The sequence below is a fragment of the Gorilla gorilla genome, chromosome 7 (genome assembly GCF_029281585.2).
Source record: "Gorilla gorilla gorilla isolate KB3781 chromosome 7, NHGRI_mGorGor1-v2.1_pri, whole genome shotgun sequence".
Lineage (NCBI taxonomy): Eukaryota > Metazoa > Chordata > Mammalia > Primates > Hominidae > Gorilla > Gorilla gorilla.
In genome coordinates this window covers 68,083,666-68,105,763 of record NC_073231.2, presented here as the reverse complement: position 1 = coordinate 68,105,763, position 22,098 = coordinate 68,083,666, and the positions used below count along the sequence as shown (strand labels likewise).

Here is a 22,098-nt window from a genome sequence, read left to right as displayed (position 1 = left end):
ATGGGGTAGGAATGTCAGTAAAATGATTATGTGCCATGTCAATTAATGTCAATTAATCAATCATGCTGCCACTAAAATAGAGTGGGGAAAAAAACTCTGGAATTATGAAGTAACAAATAAAATGTTTTCAGATTTTTTTAAACAGATGAAAGAGAGGTGACACCCTTGAAATGACGAGTAAAAGAGCTGTTGGGTACATTAAAGCAAGAAGTTCTTGCAGCGCATGTAGAAAATGTAGGAGGAAGATTCTTAAACACACAAAAGATGGAGGATATAAAATATTCGAATGTTTCAATTTTATGAATTGTTAAAATTTATAAATGTATAAATTTTTTTTTTGAGATGAAGTCTCACTCTGTCACACAGGCTGGAGTGCAGTGGTGCGATCTTGGCTCACTGCAACCTCTGCCTCCTGGGTTCAAGCAATTCTCCTACCTCAGCCTCCCGAGCAGCTGGGACTACAGGCACATGCCAGCACGCCCGGCTAATTTTTGCATTTTTTTTTTTAAGTAGAGACAGGGTTTCACCATATTGGTCAGGCTGGTCTCAAACTCCTGACCTCATGATCCGCCTGCCTTGGCCTCCCAAAGTGCTGGGATTACAGGCATAAGCCACCGCACCTGAAACTATTTTTATCAATGTGTTCATTGTGAAAATTCACTAAGAATGGATGTACAATTACGGTTTGTGCATTTTTCAGTATATCTCAATAAACAAAAATCTATTCTTAAATTTACCAATAAGGTAAATGAGTAGAAGGTCACACCACAGGTAAATGAAGTAATCAGATATAAACTCAGAAAATCTGACTTTAGAGACCACATCCTGGACCATGAAGAAATATCACCTCTAATTCCTCACATAATGAATTGATTAGACCTATGTTACTGTTTTGGTTATAGCAGCTTTAGAATTTGTTTTATAAATCTGAAAAGAGGGCAGGCATGGTGGCTCAATGTATTTTATAAATCTGAAAAGAGGCCAGGTATGCTGACTCACGCCTAGAATCCCAGCACTTAGGGAGGCCAAGACAGGGGGATCATTTGAGCCCAGGAGTTTGAGACCAACCTCGGCAACGTAGTGAGATCCTGTCTCTATATAATAAGTCAATAAAATACCTAATGTAAATGACAAGTTGACGTTGGGGAACCACCGCCTAGATTTCAGAAGATGTATGGAAACGCCTAGATGCCCAGGTAAGTTTGCTGCAGGGGCAGGGCCCTCATGGAGAACCTGGTAGGGCAGTGTAGAAGGAAAATGTGGGGTCGGAGCCCCCACACAGAGTCCCTACTGGGGGCACTCCCTAGTGGAGCTCTGAGAAGAGGGTCACGGTCCTCCAGACCCCAGAATGGAAGACCCACCAACAGCTTGCACTGTGCACCTGGAAAAGCCACAGACACAACGCCAGCCTGTAAAAGCAGCCGGGAGGGAGGCTGCACCCTGCAAAGCCACAGGGACAGAGCTGCCCCAAGTCCATGGGAACCCACCTCTTGTATTAGTGAGACCTGGATGTGAGGCCTGGAGTCAAAGGAGATGATTTTGGAGCTTCAAAACTTGGCTGCCATGCTGGTTTTCGAACTTGCATGGGACCTGTAACCTCTTTGTTTTGGCCAATTTCACCTTTCGCCTCCTGCCATAATTCCGAGGCCTCTCCAGCCATGAGGAACTGTTAAGTCCAATTAAACCTCTTTTTCGTCCCAGGCTCGGGTTATGTCTTTATCAGCAGCATGAAAACAGACTGATATAGAATGCTTGGTATTTGAATCTCAGATTACTATTTATGTATTTAAAAAATATTTTAAATATGATGCATTAAAAGAGAAATAATGCCAGCTTATATTTAATTCCTGATATACGTATTTCTGACATTTTATCTTTTCTTTTTACTTTCTTGTTTTCATTCTTTCGTTGAATATAGTTTTAACTGCTCTTTCTAATCACTTGAAAATTATATATCCTAGTTATCCTTTAACTTATTTTCATATTTAATACTTTCTCTATCAAAATGTAGTATGTACACTTTTCAACCAAATCAAAAAAACAACTCTAAAAGATTCTGTTATGTAAATTCAGTTTACATAAGTATATTTTTTAAAATTTTGTCCTCTCAAAGCACTTTTGGACTCTCAAATGTTTATTAAATATGTTTCACACAGATGAGGTTATTTCCTTTTAATATTGTATCCTATGTGAAAAATGGGGGTATTTGTACAAATGTATATACTGCTTAAAACAAATCTCTAAGAGTTTTACTAATTAAAGCTAATGTTCAGTAATGTTATTTATTTTTACAAAAGGTAAATACTATTATTTCATTGGTTCTAACACATTTTTTCCATGATTAAAAGAAAAATGTAGCTTACTACTGATAGCTTAATGTCAATATTATTAGAAGGTAAACAGTAAATTAAAAAGGAAAATCAAATGACTAGGAAACAATCCATGGGAACTGCAAGTAGCAGTGTTAAGAGCTATATATTAGAAAGAAACCTAATTCTCCTCCAGGAACTAACCATAAATATGGAAAAAATAAATACATTTTTAGAGCTATTTAAGTTCTCTTTGTTAACATCTACTCTACCGTAGGTCCTTTATTAATTAATGTTCAAAAGTAACTATTTACATATCATTATCTAGGAAAGAAGGTGACCAAATCACGTTAAGACAGCTTTTTCACTCTAAAATACTGTCATTATCAAAGTAGAATAACTAGCAATGTATGACCCAGAAATTTTAAAACTAGATATATTAACCGGAAAATATTTTTAAAGTTGATTTGTCAAACTTTTTGCATACTTCCTATGCAATTTAGACTACTGTGCTATTTAGATCCGAATGCTTTTAGAAATAATCAGTTAAAATAATTGTTTGTATCTTACCAATGCAAGCTGTGTCCTTGAAGCAACAGTATGAAAAACTGCAGGCATCATAAGAGATTCTTCAACTTTTATTTCCATGTCATTTTCTGTCGAAAAGGTAGTTTTAGGAATAGCAGGTGGACGATCACATAAGATCATTTCTTTGTTAAAAAGAAAAATTGGATTTGTATCCTATATTTTTTAAAAAAGGAGAAATAACCAAAATAAAATGTTATAAATACTGAGCGTGCACATTGCCTTCAATATATGAAGCAAATAAACCTTACTTTTGAACACTGAGTTCCCAATGTGATATAAAGGTGTTGCATTCTTGTGTGAAAGGACTCTTGAATACCTACCGTCCCAGCACTGTAGGTACACACTCTTCGATCTGCAGCCATGCATTCTCCTCCATTGACCACCAGCACCTGGTGTTGAATAGCAATCTTGTATTTGCTTTGAATGGCATGCTTAAGGTCTGCCACACTTCAAAAAATGAAATAAAATAAATCAGTTGTTTATATTTGCCCAATGACTTTATTTTCCAAGTAGTACTATGTAAAAACACCTTACAGGTTAATGAATTTCACTCTAAAACCTTCCCCCAAAACAGAAATAAAAATATAAGCTTCCTATTTAATGAACTGGATTCCATAACAACTGGCTGATCTTAGGTAAATAATAGCAAAAGAATATGCTCAAACTGGTTATCAGGTCTATTAAAATCCTCAGACTACATAATTTTTGTTAAAATCTCCACACGTTTTAGAAACTACATTAAGTCTAACACATGTGAAGATTCCTTCCTATCCCTATCTTCCAAAAAATCATTCATGTAAGGGTAAAATCAAGTTTAATGAAGACTAATTCTGAAAAAAAAAATCCATAATTCAATTTTTACAACAAAGATTATTATTTCACACACTATTTATAATAATTCCAGTGTCAGTTTTATTCTGCATTGCCATAAAGTCCTTGCTATTATGGCCACTATAAAAATATAAACAGCGTTGGAAATGATATTTACTACTTCTATTTCCTTCCTGTCCTGTCAAGCCAGAGAATTATTAGATACCTGAGTCCCACTAAATTTGGATGAAAATATTAAATTTATTTTTTCTCTCCTTAACAAACAAAATAAACCTATTGACATTTATTCATAAACTGAATAAAAACAAATGACCAAAAACCATGGAAGTGATATACATTGTTTTATGAAGCTTCCGATAATTCCCTCAACAATGGCCTGTGAAACATAGAACAGCAATTGACTATAGGTACTTACAACAATGGAAATCAGTTTGTTTTGTGTGAGTAGATCCGTTTACTGATCTGTTTACTGTTTACATGAATATTATATTCATGCCAACAGGACAAAGCACAATTTAAAGAATGTAACTAGTCTTTTAGAGAAAGATAACAATTATACATAAAATGTGTTGGGATAAAAGATTTAAGACTTGCCATTATGTGACTATTTTTTTTTTTTTTTTTGAGACAAGAGTCCTGCTCAGTCGCCGGGCTGGAGTGCAGTGGTGCGATCTTGACTCACTGCAACCTCTGCCCCCCGGGGTTCAAGTGATTCTCCTGCCTCAGCCTCCCGATTAACTGGGACGACAGGCATGCGCCACCACACCCAGCTAATTTTTGTATTTTTAGTAGGAACAGGGTTTCACCATGTTGGCCAGGACGGTCTCGATCTCTTGACCTCGTGATCCGCCCACCTCGGCCTCCCAAAGTGCTGGGATTACAGGCGTGAGGTACCGCACCCGGCCGCCATTATCCTACTTTTTAAACAGTAGAATAATATTTCTTTAACTTTCTGCATGCAGACAGAATGCGAAAAAAAATAAATGAAATACAACTCACGTTTGCACTGTAAGTTCAGTGTCAAATGTTAGAGTAGTTCCAGTGTTAACCAGAAATACATACAACTTCATGATGATTTATCTGAATTCTGTGAGCTTATACCTCACCCTCTGATACAGTTACTAGAAGAAACAAGAAAAGTGATCAATTTTACAAATGCAACTATAATCACAAATACTATCATCATTATGACACAGTACAGTATTACTATATAAATAACAAAAATATCAAAATGGGCTTTGATGTCTAGGATGGCTAACTGGATAGTTCAGTAAACTCAATGCTTAAAAAAAAATAAATAAATAGTAATGAGTTTAGTGAAAAGAAAAGCGTAACTGTTCTGCCACAGGAAAAAAAGTTTGATTCTTCAAGAAGTAAAAGGCCAGTAGCTAGAGTAAAGGTTGCTATGTGCATATTTCACTCAGTGTTTTACATTAATAATAAAACAGTTGGTCAATCATCTTATCCCTGAGAGTTTTCCCCCCCACTTCTTCCTCAACATAATAAAAAATAGATTAGTATTAAGGTTAAACTTACTAATCGCAAATTAAGAGTAGCCATTACTTGCAAATTAGGGGAAATGAATCCCAATTCCTTCCATCATCTGTGTTTCACCTCTACACTGAGCTAGAAATCCTCCATAATAGTTCCATCACTTCCATCAGCTGCCTGTTGAACTGCGTTTCACCTCTACACTGAGCAAGAAATCCTCCTTAATAGTTCCATCACTTTGTGTAACAGTAGCAAGTGTACAGGTCTGGAGATCAGAATATTTAACACAACTCTGTGATTAACATGCCCAAGGAAAAACCTCATGTAGAAAATAAAGCTTCTTCATCTATAAAATGAGGATAACATACACAACAAGCCACAGTGGCTCATGCCTGCAATCCCAGAACTTTGGGAGGCCAAGGCAGGAGGATCACTTGAGGCCAGGAGTTCAAGACTAGCCTGGGCAACACAGCAACACCCTGTCTGCACAAAATGTTTAAAAAAATTAGCCACACTTGGTGGTGCATGCCTGTGGTCCTAGCAACTTGGGACGCTGAGGCAGGAGGATGGCTTGAGCCAAGGAGCTCAGGACTGCAGTGAGCTACGATTGTGCCACTGCACTCCAGCCTGGGCAACAGAGAAAGGCCCTGTCTCAAAAGAAAAAGAGAAAGGAAAAAAACTTAAAATAATGACATAAAAAGGGGACAGATCTCATGGTCTAGCATTTTACTTTCAACAAATGGAGGAAAAGATTCATAAGATTAATGAAACTGGTGAACGATAACTATAAATAAATTCCCAGAAAGTAGTAGGTACCTTTACTTATGCTCTTTCCACATAAGCCTTAGAGAATTATTAGAGAAGGAAAAAGCAAATAAGGTTTTAAAATTAAGATTTCCAGAATCATTATTTTAAAGGCAATAGATTAAACTCTGCTATACAGGTAGAAACTGTGACTTACCGTCAGGCACTGTGAAAAGGACTACCACTTTTCTTAAAAAGTAGATTAAAACTGGCTTATGTTTGCTTTGCTTGAGATTGGCAACTGAATGGCATTACTGGTTAAACTCAGAAAACTGGAAAAGAAAAATTTCTGGTTATAAAGAGAAACAATTCAGTACGAAACAACATATGGCTATTGTTCCTTTCTTCCTTTTTAAACTACCGTCTAAGAATAATCTCTACTCAGGCCCTTCTACCTGCACATTCACTATAATACCAACCACATGACTTCAACCCACATCAATTCGTGGCATCAAACAAAAGTCACCAATAAATTCCTCAAAATGGCCATTTCCACAATTCCTCATTCCTTAAAATATTATGGTAAAGAAGTATCCAGGCAGTGGAGTTAGAAAGCTTGGGTTTGGTTTGGGGCTCATTACTTGCAATTATATGATCTTGGACAACTGTTTCGGCTTCTTCTTTTGTAAATAGGAATAAAAATGGCACCTGCAGCAGACAGCCTCTAAGACAGCAGCAATTATCTGTACCACATCCACCTACTGTATTCATACTCCAGTGAAATCCCCACCCTCAGGTGTAGGCAGGGCCTGTGATCTGTTTCTAACCAAAAAAATATTGCAAAAGTGATGGGATATCATGTAGGTAATCGTTACTTAAGATTGTAACTCCCATCTTGCCAGCTGACTCTCTCTTGCCAGCTTTGATGAAGCAAGCTGCCATATAGAGAGGCCCACCTGATAAGGAATTGAAGATGGCCAGATAGCAAGAAGCTACAGTCTCAGTCTGACAATTCTCAAGGAACTGAATCTTGACAACCACCACAAGCCCATAAGCAGATCCTTTCCTAGCTGAGCCTCAGAGAAGACCTCAGCCCTGGCCAACACTTTGACTGAAGTCTTGCAGAGACCCAAAAGGGCCCAGTGAAGCCATGCCCAGAATCTATAAAATAATAGATTTATGTTGCTTCAAACAATCAAGGTTACTGTAATTTCTCACTCAACAATAGATGATTAATATAACACAACCATATCACAGGGATATTAGGAGGATGTTATTGTGGGAAGTCAGGGACCCCAAACAGAGCGACCAGCTGGAGCCACAGCAGAGGAACATAAATTGTGAAGATTTCTTGGACATTTATCAGTTGCCAAATAATACTTTTATAATTTCTTATGCCTGTCTTTAATCTCTTAATCCTGTTATCTTCGTAAACTGAGGATGTATGTCATCTTAGGACCACTGTGATAATTCTGTTAACTGTACAAATTGATTGTAAAACGTGTGTTTGAACAATATGCAATCAGTGCACCTTGAAAAAGAACAGAATTAACAGCGATTTTTAGGGAACAAGGGAAGACAACCATAAGGTCTGACTGCCTGCGGGGTCAGGCAAAAAGAGCCATATTTTTCTTCTTGTAGAGAGCCTATAAACATATGTGCAAGTAGGAGAGATGTTGCTAAACTCTTTTCCTAGCAAGGAATATTAATATTAATACCCTGGGAAAGGAATGCATTCCTGGGGGGAGGTCTATAAATGGCTGCTCCGGGAACACCTGTCTTATGCGGTTGAGATAAGGACTGAGATACACCCTGGTCTCCTGCAGTACCCTCAGGCTTACTACGGTGGGGAAAAACTCCGCCCTGGTAAATCTGGGTCAGACTGGTTCTCTGCTCTCAAACCCTGTTTTCTGTTGTTTAAGATGTTTATCAAGGTAATACATGCATGGCTGAACATAGACCCTTATCAGTAGTTCTGCTTTTGTCTTTTGTCCTGTTCCCTCAGAAGCATGTGATCTTTGTTAGACTCTTATTAGTTCTGCTTTTTGTCCTTTGAAGCATGTGATCTTGTATCTACTCCCTGTTCTTACACCCCCTCCCCTTTTGAAACCCTTAATAAAAACTTGCTGGTTTTGAGGCTTATGCGGGCATCACTGTCCTACCGATATGTGATGTCGCCCCCGGCGGCCCAGCTGTAAAATTCCTCTATTTATACTGTCTCTCTTTATTTCTCAGCCGGCCGACACTAATGGAAAATAGAACTGGAAGAAGATGTGTGTGAGGCTAGGGCAGGTGGAAGGGGTGATCATAGCAGGCAGGGCAAACAGAATCCTAAGCGTGGAAAACTGCCCCATGAAGACTCAGAGACTTTAGCAGCTCGATTTGTTTAGGGGAGTTCAAGCAGTGTGATATTTGGGACTGATAAGTTGGGGGAGGGGTAGAGGATGAGGGTGAAAAGTTGTGGTGGAAAGGAAGAGCATTGGGGGCGGGTTCCCCCAATAGGATGTCAAAGAAAAAATGTGGTATTTGGCAGATAAGTCAACTCTCCAAAGTTTGGGAGGGATCTCAGCTGCCTTACCTTTGTAGTAGAGCTCACTTACTCCCATAGCTGCTGCTATCACCACTGTTGATTGCTGACTCCCAAATCTCTCCTAAACTATCTATCCAATCCCTCTCAAACTCAACAAATCCAAATCAATCTCCTATATGCATTTCTTCAACATTACTGTTTCTAAAACTGAGCTCTGCTCCTTAAATCTCCTTGCTTTAATTTTTCATTTCTCTTTGTTGATGAAGTCTAGATTCACCCAATCTCTCACATATTATCCTAGATTTGTCTTCCTCCTAAGAGACATATGAACATCAGCAAATCTGTCCTGTAAATTCTAACATTTAAATACTTAATGACACGATATCCCTATTTCTATCCCTACTGCCTTAAATCAGGCCCTGTTTTCAACCTGCACTGATTTCCTCAATCACTAGTCCGTCAACCTCCATGCTGCCTTCAAAGAAATCTTCCTACATGCTAGGTAGGTTGATCCAAGTTTTTCTGCTGCTTTAAAACTCAAGACGATTATGACTTTTAGGGCAGCAGCTACCACTTTGTATTCATTATATTCCAGGAAACTATTCTAAATGCTTTATTAAATGACAATAACACCTAAGACAGCAAATATAATATGCTCTTCCTTTCCACCACAACTTTTCACCCTCATCCTCTACCCCTCCCCCAACTTATCAGTCCCAAATATCACACTGCTTGAACTCCCTAAACAAATCGAGCTGCTAAAGTCTCTGAGTCTTCATGGGGCAGTTTTCCATGCTTAGGATTCTATTTGCCCTGCCTGCTATGATCACCCCTTCCACCTGCCCTAGCCTCACACACATCTTCTTCCAGACTCAGGAGAATTGCTTGAACTGGGAGGCGGAGGTTGCAGTGAGCTGGGATCGTACCACTGTACTCCAGCCTAGGTGACAGAGCCAGACTCTTTCTCAAAAGAAAAAAAAAAGGCAGTATCTACAGCCAGGGAAAGTCGGCATAATTATCATAAATGTGATACTTTCTAAGAAATATGTGGAGAGTGACAGGGAACTATGAAAGGCACTTAACAGATTGATAGAAGACTGGCCAGAAGGTGCAGACCTAGAAAAGTCATGCAGATCTGAGAGACGTTAACAAAAGGAAGCTAGAGATAAACATGAATCAGATGACTGTATTAAATAAAGATTTGCTGAATGAATGAGTGAATGAATACCAAATCCAAAAGCATAGGCTTTATCTTACAGCTTAAAAGGAGGCATTTTGTTTTCTCAGAGATTAGGTAGCTAAGGGATGCTGACTAAAGTGGAAGGAATATTCATTCATTCATTCATTCATCCAAATCCAAAACACGTGTATTGATATTATGTGCCAGGACTGGGTATTCTGTGGGGAAAAAAACAGACATAATCTTTGTCCTCATGGAGTTCAGTCTTGAAGGAGAAAGCAGCATTAAACAAGAACAAAGCAAACATGATATAAGCTGTAATAAACGCACAAAAGAAAAGAGTGGGTAGGAAGAACGACTTACTTTAGATTTACGTGATCAAAGGAGGCCTCTATGTGGGTTACATTTAAACGGTATTCTTGGGATAAGAAAAGGCCTGAACTGAGAAGATGTAAAGCAGTACAAGGAGACACACCATTTTTGTGAGACTAAACACAAAATCTTCAATAATAATCACTGTATTGTTTTTTGTTTTCTCGTTTTCCTTTGAATATTATCTTTTGTTTTGATATAATTCCAGTTAGAGAAAAATTACAAGAACAGTACAAAGAACTCCCGTCCCCCTTACTCAGATCACCAACTGTGAACACTTGTGTTCTATTTGTCACTTGTGTCAGTGCACACTCCATACATGCTCTCTCTCCACATACGTATACACACAGGGATATATTTTTTCCTGAACTACTGTAACTTGCAGACAGAATTTCCCTTTATCCATAAATACTTCAGAATGTCTTACCTAACAGAAAGAATTTTCTCCTACATAACCAAAGTACATTTATCAAATCATAAAATTTAACACTGATGCACTATTATTATCTAATCTACAGTCCATATTCAAACTACTGCCTCAATAATATCCTTTGTAGTTTCCCCCCCTCAGATCCAGGATTTATTTCAGGATCATCATATTGCTTTTAGCTATAATATCTATTTAATCTCTTCCAATATGGGACAGTTCAGCTTTTCCTTTGCATGATCTACAGCCAATACATTGCTTTCAATCAGAAGCTTTAGAAATCATTAAAGAGTATAGACGACCTCCGTTCCATTCTCCTCTTCCATGATACTTAAAGCAAATTGAGGGAAACTCCAATAAGCTGTAGCAGCTGTGTGCCTTTAAACAAACACTAATCTCTTCATTTGACATGCACACACCTCACCCTAAGAAACCATAATCATAAACAATGCTGACCAAAAAAAGCTGAAAGAAATAAACCTACTTGAGAATGAGTTTGTCTACATACTTGATGAACAATTTAAACGATTTTAAGGATAGTTTTGATTACACTGGCTCCAGAACTTACGTTAAAATTAATTTAAACCACTTCAAGGATAGTTTTGATAACTGTGACTCTAGAACCTAAAATTTGACTCCAGTATACAAATTTCTAACAGCTCCTAAGTGATGTTAATGACAATATCATTTTCCCATGTTTTCATCCATTGTGTATAGTCCTAAGACTGGCATCTTTAATCAGAAGCCTCTTCTAAATATTTTCACTCTCTACATCCTCACTAACTGCCAGCTACCAAAAGTCTACCCAAGAACAGCAGAGAAGAATCCAACTACTAACACAAGGCATCATTTCCCATGGGTCTACCAGTACCGGTAACCTGTGAGGAAATGTGACGCTCATTGCTTTCACGGCCACAAATGCTCTTCTTTCCTCCACATGTCCTAAGTAAATGGCACATAAAATCATAATCATAATCATTGCTAATACTTATTGAGTTATTCACTGTATACCACTCATTATGCTAAGTAGCTTTACATGCATGACTTCATTTATCATTACATGTAATACATTCATATCATTAGGGTTTCCATTTGCAGATGAGAAATTACAATTCAGATTAAACTTGTCTAAAGGAATAAACTTAGTAAACCAAAACAAAAGTAAACTTAGCCAGGGGTGTGAACACAGGTCAATAAATTCATTCATTCAATAAAAATATCACCTGAGAATCTAGTTAGGTACCAGGCATTTTCTTAACTTTGGGAATAAAATACAAAATAATAAAACTGTCTGCTCTCATGAATTTTAATATCATAGTGGGCAACATGAAAATTTTATATTTATATAAAACTCCATGATACCTACTTTCAGGGGGGAAAAAGCTACAAAAAATCTTTTTTTTAAAGTAAAAACAAACATGAAGTTCCAAAATACATAGTTCCACTTTGCTTTCATTCTTTAGAGATAATGATACTGTTGGCATAGCAATAGCTTCCACTGACTGGAAACATGAGTAAGAACTGTATGAAGTATATGATATTCTCACAAATCCTATAGTGACAGAGGTTAAGAATTATCCGCATCATTCATATGACAAAACTATGGCTCAAAGAAGTTATTTCCTGAAGTCACATAGAAAGAAAGTTGTAAAAACTTAAAATCCATAGCTGGATCACGGGGGAAAAAAGAACATGAACACACTACATTAAAATCCCTTACATAAGATTACATGTAGTAAGCATATTCTATGACTTGGGACTTTACTATTCCTTTAGAAATACCAACACTTTTTTCCCCTTGCAGATTTTCTCCTTTATGTGACCATTTAAAAAATTTCCTTTACTAAATACAATACAAAAAAAACCTCTTTCAACATGAAGAAGAGTGGAATAACAGAACACTTTAAATGTGACAAGGTAAGGTTTTCAACGGAAAGCAATGTCATCATCCAAGAAATGGCATGGACCCAGATCCTGAGAGAACAAGATTTCCTTGTGTCCATAAATGAAAAGGTGATCTTCACCTACAACCACCTGATCTTCCACCAACCTGACAGAAACAAGCAATGGGGAAAGGATTCCCTATTTAATAAACGGTGCTTGGAGTCTTGGCTAGCCATATGCAGAAAACTGAAACGGAATCCCTTCCTTACACCACATACAAAAATCAACTCAAGATGGATTAAAGACTTAAATGTAAAACCCAAAACTATGAAACCCTAGAAGAATACCTAGGCAATACCATTCAGGACATAGGCACAGCAAAGATTTCATGACAAAAAAGCCAAAAGCAATTGCAACAAAAGCAAAAATTGACAAATGGAATCTAATTAAACTAAAGAGCTTCTGCACAGCAAAACAAACTACCATCAGAGTGAACAGACAACCTACGGGATGGAAGAAAATTTTTGCAATCTATCCATCTGACAAAGGTCTAATATCCAGCATCTTCAAGGAACTTAAACAAATTTACAAGAAAAAGAAAACATACATGTAGCCAACAAACATGAAAAAAAAGCTCAACATCAAAGATCATTAGAGAAATGTAAAGCAAAACCATAATGATATATCATCTTACACCAGTCAGAATGGATATTATTAAAAAGTCAAAGAAAAAGACAGATGCTGGCAAGGTTGTGGAGAAAAAGGAATGCTTTTACACTGTTGGTGGGAGTGTAAATTAGTTCAACCATTGTGGAAGACAGTGTGGCGATTCCTCAAAGACCTTGAGGCAGAAATACCATTTAACCCAGCAATCCTGTTACAGATGAGAACATATAGACACACGGGGGTAGGATGGGGAAACAACACTCACTGGGGCCTGTCAGAGGGTGAAGGGTGGGAGGAGGGACAGCATCAGGAAGAATAGCTAATGGATGCTGGGCTTAATACTTAGGTGATGGGATAATCTGTGCAGCAAACCACCATGGCACATGTTTACCTATGTAACAAACCCATATATCCCGCACATGTACCCTTTAACTTAAAATTTAAGAAAAGAAAAGGTGATCTTGGCATGTAGTAGAGAGAAATTTTTCCATACCTGGTCATCCTGGCAGTGTGGAATTCTCTAGAAATGTGCATACTGAACACTTCACAGCTAAAGAAACATATAGAGGAGAACCTACCTATCGTAGCCAAGAACAGAGCTGAGTGTTTAACACAGACAGCTACCCCTCTGCATCCTTACACACTTCACTCCCAGGGCACACACTGGGGCCACCTTCAAATAGGGAACTCCACCCTACTGCTGGCAACTGCAGGGCAGTGAGGAGTATAATCTTGGCTCTAGAGTGGAAGACCCAACAGGTCACATGGTCTCCCACCAGGCTTTCAGGAAGAAGAGGAGGGTGATTCAGGATCTGCTTTCAAAGCAGAAAATAACATGGTGTTGGCCTCTACTCCCAGGCTCATCCCCCCCGGGTAGTCCCCTGTGGATCCGGAGATAGTCTCGAACTGATGCCAACTGGGCACAAAATATGCCCACCATCCTGGATGGCTCATCCCGGACAAACGGGACGCAGCAGGAGTTTTCTCTCTTATTACATTAAACATCTATACATCATAGCCTCAATTTTGCCTCTTGGAGAGTAAAGCCTGAAATACTTAACTATCTGGTCCTTTAGAGAGAAAGTGTGTGCCTCTTCCACCAAAGCTTAAGCAACTACAGCCACTTCAGTGAGAGCTGCACATACTTTAGTTAATACCAGGCATCTACTAGTGAAGGACTGAACCTCCTGGTAAGCGGCACTTCCATCATATGGAAGTGACAGCAACAATACAAAGAAGTCCTGCCCAGAGACAAGCCCAATTTCCCAGTTTTCTTTCTAACAGATGATAGACCCAGGACTGATGACAGAATGACTGGTATTCTAGCTTAGTGGGAGAGGAAAGGGTAGAAAACCAAAAAGAAGAAGTTATTTTCCATACCTGCCACCCATCATTTAATTCAAATATCCAAAGATGTGATTACTGGCGAAAATGACAATAACAAGTGACTAAGGATTACTATTAGCTTTTTAGTAGGAGTTTCTATAAATTAATAAGAAAATCACAAAGACTCACAATAGATAAATAGGCAAAGGGCATGAGTAGGTTATCAAGTGGTTAACAAATGTGGAAAATATTTGAGGCCTCTTCAGTAATCAAAGAAATACAAATCTAAAAAGAAGACAGTATTTTTCACCTACCAAGCAAGCAAGATTTTAGACCTAAGATTCCAAGGTTTTAAACCCAAGAGAAAAGAAATAAAATGTATAAAGAAGTAAAAAGTACTTTAGAAATACTAGTATAAACAAGAATTTTTCTCTTTCCATAAAACATTTATTCCATAGCTCCACTGAAAAAAAGGCATTGACAGACCTAGAGCCAGAAGTACCCACAGCACAACAGGCAGTGAAAAATTAACATTAACCAAAGAAAGGTCTGGCCTTTGCCCTTCGCTACTGGGAGGTGATCTCTAGGCCCCTGTAATATCCTGACAGATAGAACTGTGTTTGTTTGCCTTAGGGCTTCAGTCACGTCAGTGTAGCAACGTGACTCATATATCAGTTAAGTTCTGACCTCCAGAGGAACTACTGACTAAAGACATTGGTCTGACCTCCAGAAAGGGCTAGAGACTAGAGGTCAGTCATGTGGACAGTACAGGATCAAGCCCTAATAAAAACTCTGGACACCAAAGACTCAGGTGAGCTTCCCTAGTGAGCAATACTCTGTGTATATTGTCACGCGTTGTGGCCAAGAGAAGGTAACGCTGTCTATGACTCCACCAGCAATGATGGCCAGAAGCTCTGAGTTTGGACCCCTTCCAGATTCTGCTCTCTGCCTATTTTCTTTTGCCTGATTTTAATTTTTGTATGCTTCTAATAAAAGTGTAATTGTGAGTATAGTGCTTTCCTTTGTTCCCTGACCTGTTCCAGTGAATTCTCCAAAGAGAGGGTGGATATGGGAAACCTGTGAGTTTGTAGTCAGCTGGTTTGAAGTGAGGGTGGGTTCTGGGCACCGCCAAACTTGCCACTAGTATCTGAAATGAGGGCAGTTTTGTGGGACTGTTCCTTCTAACTGTAGAGTTGGCTAACCTCATTACACACTCATACTATGGTTTTTTTGTTTTGTTTTTCAGACAGAGTCTTGCTCTTGTCACCCAGACTGGAGTGCAATGGCACAATCTCGGCTCACTGCAACCTCTGCCTCCTGGGTTCAAGCGATTCTCCTGCCTCAGCCTCCCAAGTAGCTGGGATTACAGGCACCCACCACCACGCCCGGCTAATTTTTGTATTTTTAGAGAGACAGAGTTTCTCCATGTTGGCCAGGATGGTCTCGAACTCCTGACCTCATGATCCACCCGCCTTGGCCTCCCAAAGTGCTGGGATTACAGGTGTGAGCCACCACGCCCGGCCTACTATGGTTTCTAGAAAGAACCTTTGGAGAAGTGGCTAATGCTAAATGTCTAAAGTAGAAAATGTACCAATCACATAAGCCTGGAACATCTTAATATGCCATAAAGCAAGACAGCTAACAAAGACTAAAGAGATTAGGTCAAAAAGGCAAGGAAAACAACTTTAAAAGGCTTCTACTGGCTATGATGGGACAGTCTGAGCATCAAAAGAATGAGTACAAGTAACTGAATGGCAAAAACCCATAAAAATCCATGTTGCATAATGATACTCAAAAAAACAAAAACAAAAAACCTCAGTGAGCTAAGATAGAACCCATGATAAAAACTTAAAAAGCAAAGAAATTAAGCACTGTCTTTCCTATATGAAATGTATTTTGGATAGCTGGGCACAGTGGCTCAAGCCTGTAATTCCAGCACTTTGGGAGGCCTAGGCAGGCTGATCACTTGAGCTCAGGAGTTCAAGACCAGCCTGGGTAACATGGCAAAACCCTGTCTCTACAAAATATACAAAAATTAGCCAGGCATGATGGTGCACACCTGTATTCCCAGCTACTTGCGGGGCTGAGGTGGGAGAATTGTTTCAGCCTGGGGGGTGGAGGATGCAGTGAGCCAAGATCACACCACTGTACTCCAGCCTGGGCAAGGGAGAGAGACCGTCTCAAAACAAAAAACAAAACAAAACAAAAAAGATACGTATTTCTGTCCATTTATATGGAAAACCTCCAGCTAACAGCGATTCAACTGGACACAGCCCAAGTATAAAGTTTTCTTGCCACCCCAGACCACCTCTGAAAAAGTAAACCTGAATTTAATCAAGCATCTATATGTACCTACGGTTTCCAGTTTCTAGGAAATATGGAGTATAAAGAAAAAGACAAACATTATGATGAATCAGCTAAATTCAGAATAAGCATTCCACAGAACAATGACTCTGTTTCTTCAACAAATGGTTTCTAAAAAAAAAAAGAAGACTTTTTATAAGCTAAAAAAGATGGACGAGACAAAATAAACAAATGCCATGTGTGAACTTGTTCGGATCCTGGATCCTGACTTAAAACAACTGTATAAAAACATTTTTGGGATAAATGTGCAAATCTAAATATGGACAGGGTATCGGATTATACTAAAGAATTAGAATTACTTTTGTTTGGATGATAATGGCATTGTAGTAACAGAAAATGAACTCTGAAAAATTAGTGTGTAAAATGATGCCTGAGTCTTGCTTTAAACTAGTCTAGCAAAAATAAGCGAAGGAAGGAAGGCTGGAAGGAAAGAACAGAATTAGCTGGGCAGTAGAAAGGTGAGATTGGCAAAATGTTGGTAGTTATTAAAGCAAGTGAGATGGCTATATTAGGTTCACTGTAACATTCTCTCTACTTTTGTATATGTTTGCAAATTTCCATAATAAAACACTAGAAAATGTACTATTTTAATCACATTCAACATTCATATTACAGGTCAGAATGTACTTTAAATAATTATGATGTTTCTGGAAAGCAACTTGTGTTTGTAGAGATAGGTAAGCAAAGGTTTTATAAAATCACATTTCCTTAAGCCAATAACTGTACCATGAAATCAATTTTAGGGAAAAAATTTGAAATATAGTTAAAGCATACACAAGACACTTTCCTACATTTATTAGTAACAAATATTTGTCTACCCATACTTTTATTATTCATATTTTAAGACAGGATTTAAAATGTTATGGATAAAAATTTAAAATTTGATTTATTTATACATTTTTTAAGACAGGATCTCGTCCTGTCACCCAGGCTAGAGTATAGTGGCGGGATCACAGCTCACAGCAACCTCACAACCTCCCCGGCTCAAGCAATCCTCCCACTTAAGCCTCTCAAGTAACTGGGACTATAGGCATGCATTACCATGCCCAGCTAATTTTTTGTATTTTTTTGTAGAGACGGCGTTTCTCCATGTTGCCCAGGGTTGTCTTGAATAGAAATTTTAAAATATGAGAGAATAACTTTTTTTTTTTTACACGGAGTCTCGCTCTGTCGCCCAGGCTGGAGTACAGTGGCGCCATCTTGGCTCACCGGAAGCTCCGCCTCCCGGGTTCACGCCATTCTCTCGCCTCAGCCTCCCGAGTAGCTGGGACTACAGGCGCCCGCCACCACGCCCAGCTAATTTTTTGTATTTTTTAGTAGAGACGGGGTTTCACTGTGTTAGCCAGGATGGTCTTGATCTCCGACCTCGTGATCCGCCCGCCTCAGCCTCCCAAAGTGCTGGGATTACAGGCGTGAGCCACTGCGCCTGGCCAGAGAATAACTTTTAATAAGGCTTACAGTATTAATAAAAACTGTATATGTAATGGTTTTTTTTTTTTTTTTGGAGACAGAGCCTCGGTCTGTCGCCCAGGCTGGAGTGAACTGCAACCTCCCCTTCTCGAATTCAAGTGATTCTCCTGCCTCAGCCTCGGGAGTAGCTGGGACTACAGGCGCCTGCCACCACGCCCAGCTAATTGTTTTGTATTTTTAGTAAGGCAGGGTTTCACCATGTTGGCTAGGCTGGTCTGGAACTCCTCACCTCAGGTGATCTGTCTGCCTCAGCCTCCCAAAGTGCTGGGATTACAGGCATGAACCAGCGCACCCGGCCTTCAATATGATTTTTTAAATGGTCAAAAATAATGCAGAGGAAAGGAAAAAAATCTAACTCTAAGCTAACCCTAACCCAAAACAATTAACAAGTGTCTGTAGGTACTGAATTGGTAATACTCCAGTAAAACATTTAGCTGCTGTCAGAATACACCACCCTCCTTGGTTATAATCTGACCTAAACAGAAGGAAAAACAACTGACTGCAGAGGAAGAACTTAACAGACCTGGTTAAAATTCTTATTCTGCCACTTACAAGCTGGGTGATTTTAGAAAACAAATTTATCCTAACATTCAATTTTCTTATCTCAAAAGTAGAGATAACATCTTCCTCACAGGGCTACTGTAGGGGATATCTGTTCTTCAAAATTTACAGGTCTAAAGTAACAAGAGAATGAGAAGCAGACGGAAGTATAGCTAAAACAAGATTGGCCATGAGGTGATGATAACTGAATCAAAATGATGGGTACATCATAGCTCATTCTTCTATTGCCTATCTTTCTATGTTTTTGATTTCCATTAAGAATTATAAAAATACAGCCGGGCATGGTGGCTCACGCCTGTAATCCCAGCACTTTGGAAGGGAAAGGCAGGTGGATCACTTGAGGTCAGGAGTTCAAGACCAGCCTGGCCAACATGGTGAAACCCTGTCTCTAGTGAAAAAAAAAAAAAAAAATACAAAATTAGCTGGGCATGGTGGCACATGCCTGTAATCCCAGCTACCTGGGAGGCTGAGGCAGGAGAATCACTTGAACCCGGGAGGCAGAGGTTGCAGTGAGCCGAGATTCTGCCACTGCACTGCAGTGAATCTCCGTCTCAAAAAAAAAAAAAAAAAAAAAATATATATATATATATATATACACACACAAAAACAAAAGAAAGCTTATAGAACAATCCCCGTGTTTCTGCACCCACACAACAGGATAAAAATGTCTGAATGATGCCAGGAGCTGTTTCACCAAAGCAAGTCAATTTTATAAAAGGCTACTATAAAGAACCATGTCTACTCTAATACCTACCTACTGGCACAATGCCTATACAAGAGCTATGTGCATGCTAGAATTACCTATATAATCCCCTCCCATAATTCATGCTACACAAAAAACTTTAATTTTTCCCTCTACCTATTCCTCACACTCATCTTTTCTCATATTGATGGGAAGAGGTAACTGAAACACTCTGAAGGCAGTCTTTCACTGTGGTAAGACAGAGCTGAGAAAATTTTCTTTGCCACTATGTCTCAAAGAAAATCAGCAACATGCTGGGTGCATTGGCAGCACCCTTGGGAGGACAAGGCAGGTGGATTGCTTGAGATCAAGAGTTCCAGACCAACCTGGGCAACATGGTGAGACTCCATATCTACAAATATACAAAAATTATCCAGGTGTGGTGACATACACCTGTAGTCCCAGTTATGGGGGGGTGGGGTAGGGGCGCTGAGGCAGGAGGATGGCTTGAACCTGGGAGGTTGAGGCTGCAGCAAGCAGAGACTGTGCCACAGCACTCCAGCCTAGGCAACAGAGTAAGACTATCTTTAGAAAAAACAAAAAGAAAAGAAAAATCAGCAACATGTTCTTAATTAAGTGTGGACTAAGCATATCTTATTGGTCACTGGCATATCTTATTTGCAGCCAATCCATTAACATGAGCAGAACATACAAACAATGTCTGATATGACCACCCTGTATCCATGGCAAGGCATAAACACTAAATATGCTTTACTAAATAAAGGGGACACAGAAACAATTGCCAATAATGAAAATTACAGTTTCCTATAAGTAAACATGTATACACAAAAACAAATTGCACCAACATCTAACCAATATAAAGGATATTCAAGGTTTTCTTATTCTCAGACTACACTCTCAATCTCAATGTTTAACAACAACCACTGCAGGCATGAAACGTGAAATCTTTACTTGAATTGAATTTCCCTGGACCTGTCACTGCATTAAGAGGGAGGTTGACCTAGGTGACACCCAAAGTGCCTAATTACTAAAGATTCTACAAGTAAGTTGTATAAATTGGCCTCTCAAGCCAGTTGTTTAGGGAAACAGACATAACTGGTCTCTTTCTCAAAGGGCTGTACAACCTTATGTATATAACAATGCGTGAAGGACCAGATCTTCTTTTTTTTTTGAGATGGAATTTTGCTCTTGTTGCCCAGGCTAGAGTGCAATGGTGTGATCTCAGCTCACTGCAACCTCCGCCTCCTGGGTTCAAGGAATTCTCCTGCTTCAGCCTCCCGAGCAGCTTTGATTACACGCACCCACCACCACGCCAGCTAATTTTTTGTAATTTTTAGTAGAGACAGGGTTTCAGCACGTTGGCCAGGCTGGTCTCAAACTCCTGACCTCAGGTAATTCACCTGTCTCGGCCTCCCCAAGTGTTGAGATTACAGGCTTCAGCCACTGTGCCCAGCCAAGGGACCAGATCTATACAACAACAGTAAATGGAAAAAGGAGTTTGATTACTGCTTTGCCTGAACACTCTGATCCAGTCAAAACAAGAGGATACTGACCTATTTTTGCTCACAAGGATCATTACTTCCTTTTCTTCTTTTCTTTTTCTTTAAGAGATGGGGTCTCTCTATGTTGCCCAGGCTGGTCATGAATTCCAGCCCTCAAGTGATCCTCCCACCTTGGCTTCTCCAAGTGCTGGGATTACAGGTGTGACTCACCATGCTCGGCCAGATCATCACTTTTCTGTCACTTAAATCTCTTGATAAAGCTGCTTGATCTCAAATTTTCTCTTCTTTACCTTAGCTCCTATACCACTAAAGTCTTCTTTGAAAAAAAAAAAAAATCACTTTTTTTTTTTCTTTTGAGATGGAGTCTCACTCTGTCACCCAGGCTGGAGTGCAGTGGCACAATCTCAGCTCACTGCAACCTCCGCCTCCCGGGTTCAAGCAATTCTCCCTGCCTGAGCCTCCCACGTAGCTGGGATTACAGGAACCTGCCACGACGCCCAGCTCATTTTTGTATTTTTAGTAGAGATGGAGTTTCACAATGTTGGCCAGGCTGGTCTCGAACTCTTGACCTTAGGTGATCCACCCACCTCAGCCTCCCAAAGCACTAGGATTACAGGCGTGAGCCACCTTGCACAGCCAAAACAATCTATTTCTATCTTGAGCTGTTATTTCAACCCTGGATTATTAATCTTTATGTGGTCATGTAATAAAGCTGGTCAGATTTTAATTGAAATGTATGGTTTATAAAATTAGTTAAATACTCTGTATGGGTACCAGGATGAATAAAATATACCTATTCATGCTAATGTTTTAAGTTCTCTTATTAAAAGAAATATCATATGACCTACATAGACCAATTTAGTGTAATCTAAGTCAAAGTTATAAAATTCTACTGAATGAATCTTCTCCAGAAGATCCATGAGCTGCATGACTTTATTATCAGGGAAAGAAATGTAGATAAAACAGGCCAGGCACAGTGGTTCATGCCTGTAATTCCAGCACTTTGGGAGGCCAAGGCAGGTGGATCACTTGAGGTCAGGAGTTCGAGACTGCCTGGCCAACATGGTGAAACCCCATCTCTACTGAAAATACAAAAGTTAGTTGGGCATGCTGGCTCTCGCCTGTAATCCCAGCTACTCAGGAGGCTGAG

The 22,098-nt window shown here is 39.2% G+C and overlaps 1 protein-coding gene across 7 annotated transcripts in view; it reads right to left on the bottom strand.

Moving 5' to 3' along the window:
- The window catches only part of RB1CC1 (RB1 inducible coiled-coil 1), an 88,958-nt gene that overhangs the window by 54,965 nt on the left and 11,895 nt on the right, over window positions 1-22,098 (bottom strand). For 6 of the 7 annotated variants that reach the window (XM_019032475.4, XM_019032476.4, XM_055348775.2 and 3 more), the window contains exons 2-5: window positions 6,181-6,295; window positions 4,728-4,849; window positions 3,218-3,344; window positions 2,880-3,050 (exon numbers count right to left, since the gene is read on the bottom strand). In XM_019032475.4, the coding sequence (XP_018888020.2) occupies window positions 2,880-3,050; window positions 3,218-3,344; window positions 4,728-4,798 (369 nt within the window). In that variant the 5' untranslated portion in view covers window positions 4,799-4,849; window positions 6,181-6,295. Of the gene's footprint in view, window positions 1-2,879; window positions 3,051-3,217; window positions 3,345-4,727; window positions 4,850-6,180; window positions 6,296-6,919; window positions 7,120-22,098 lie in introns of those variants that run through there. The other variant, XM_055348774.1, reaches the window with a different exon arrangement.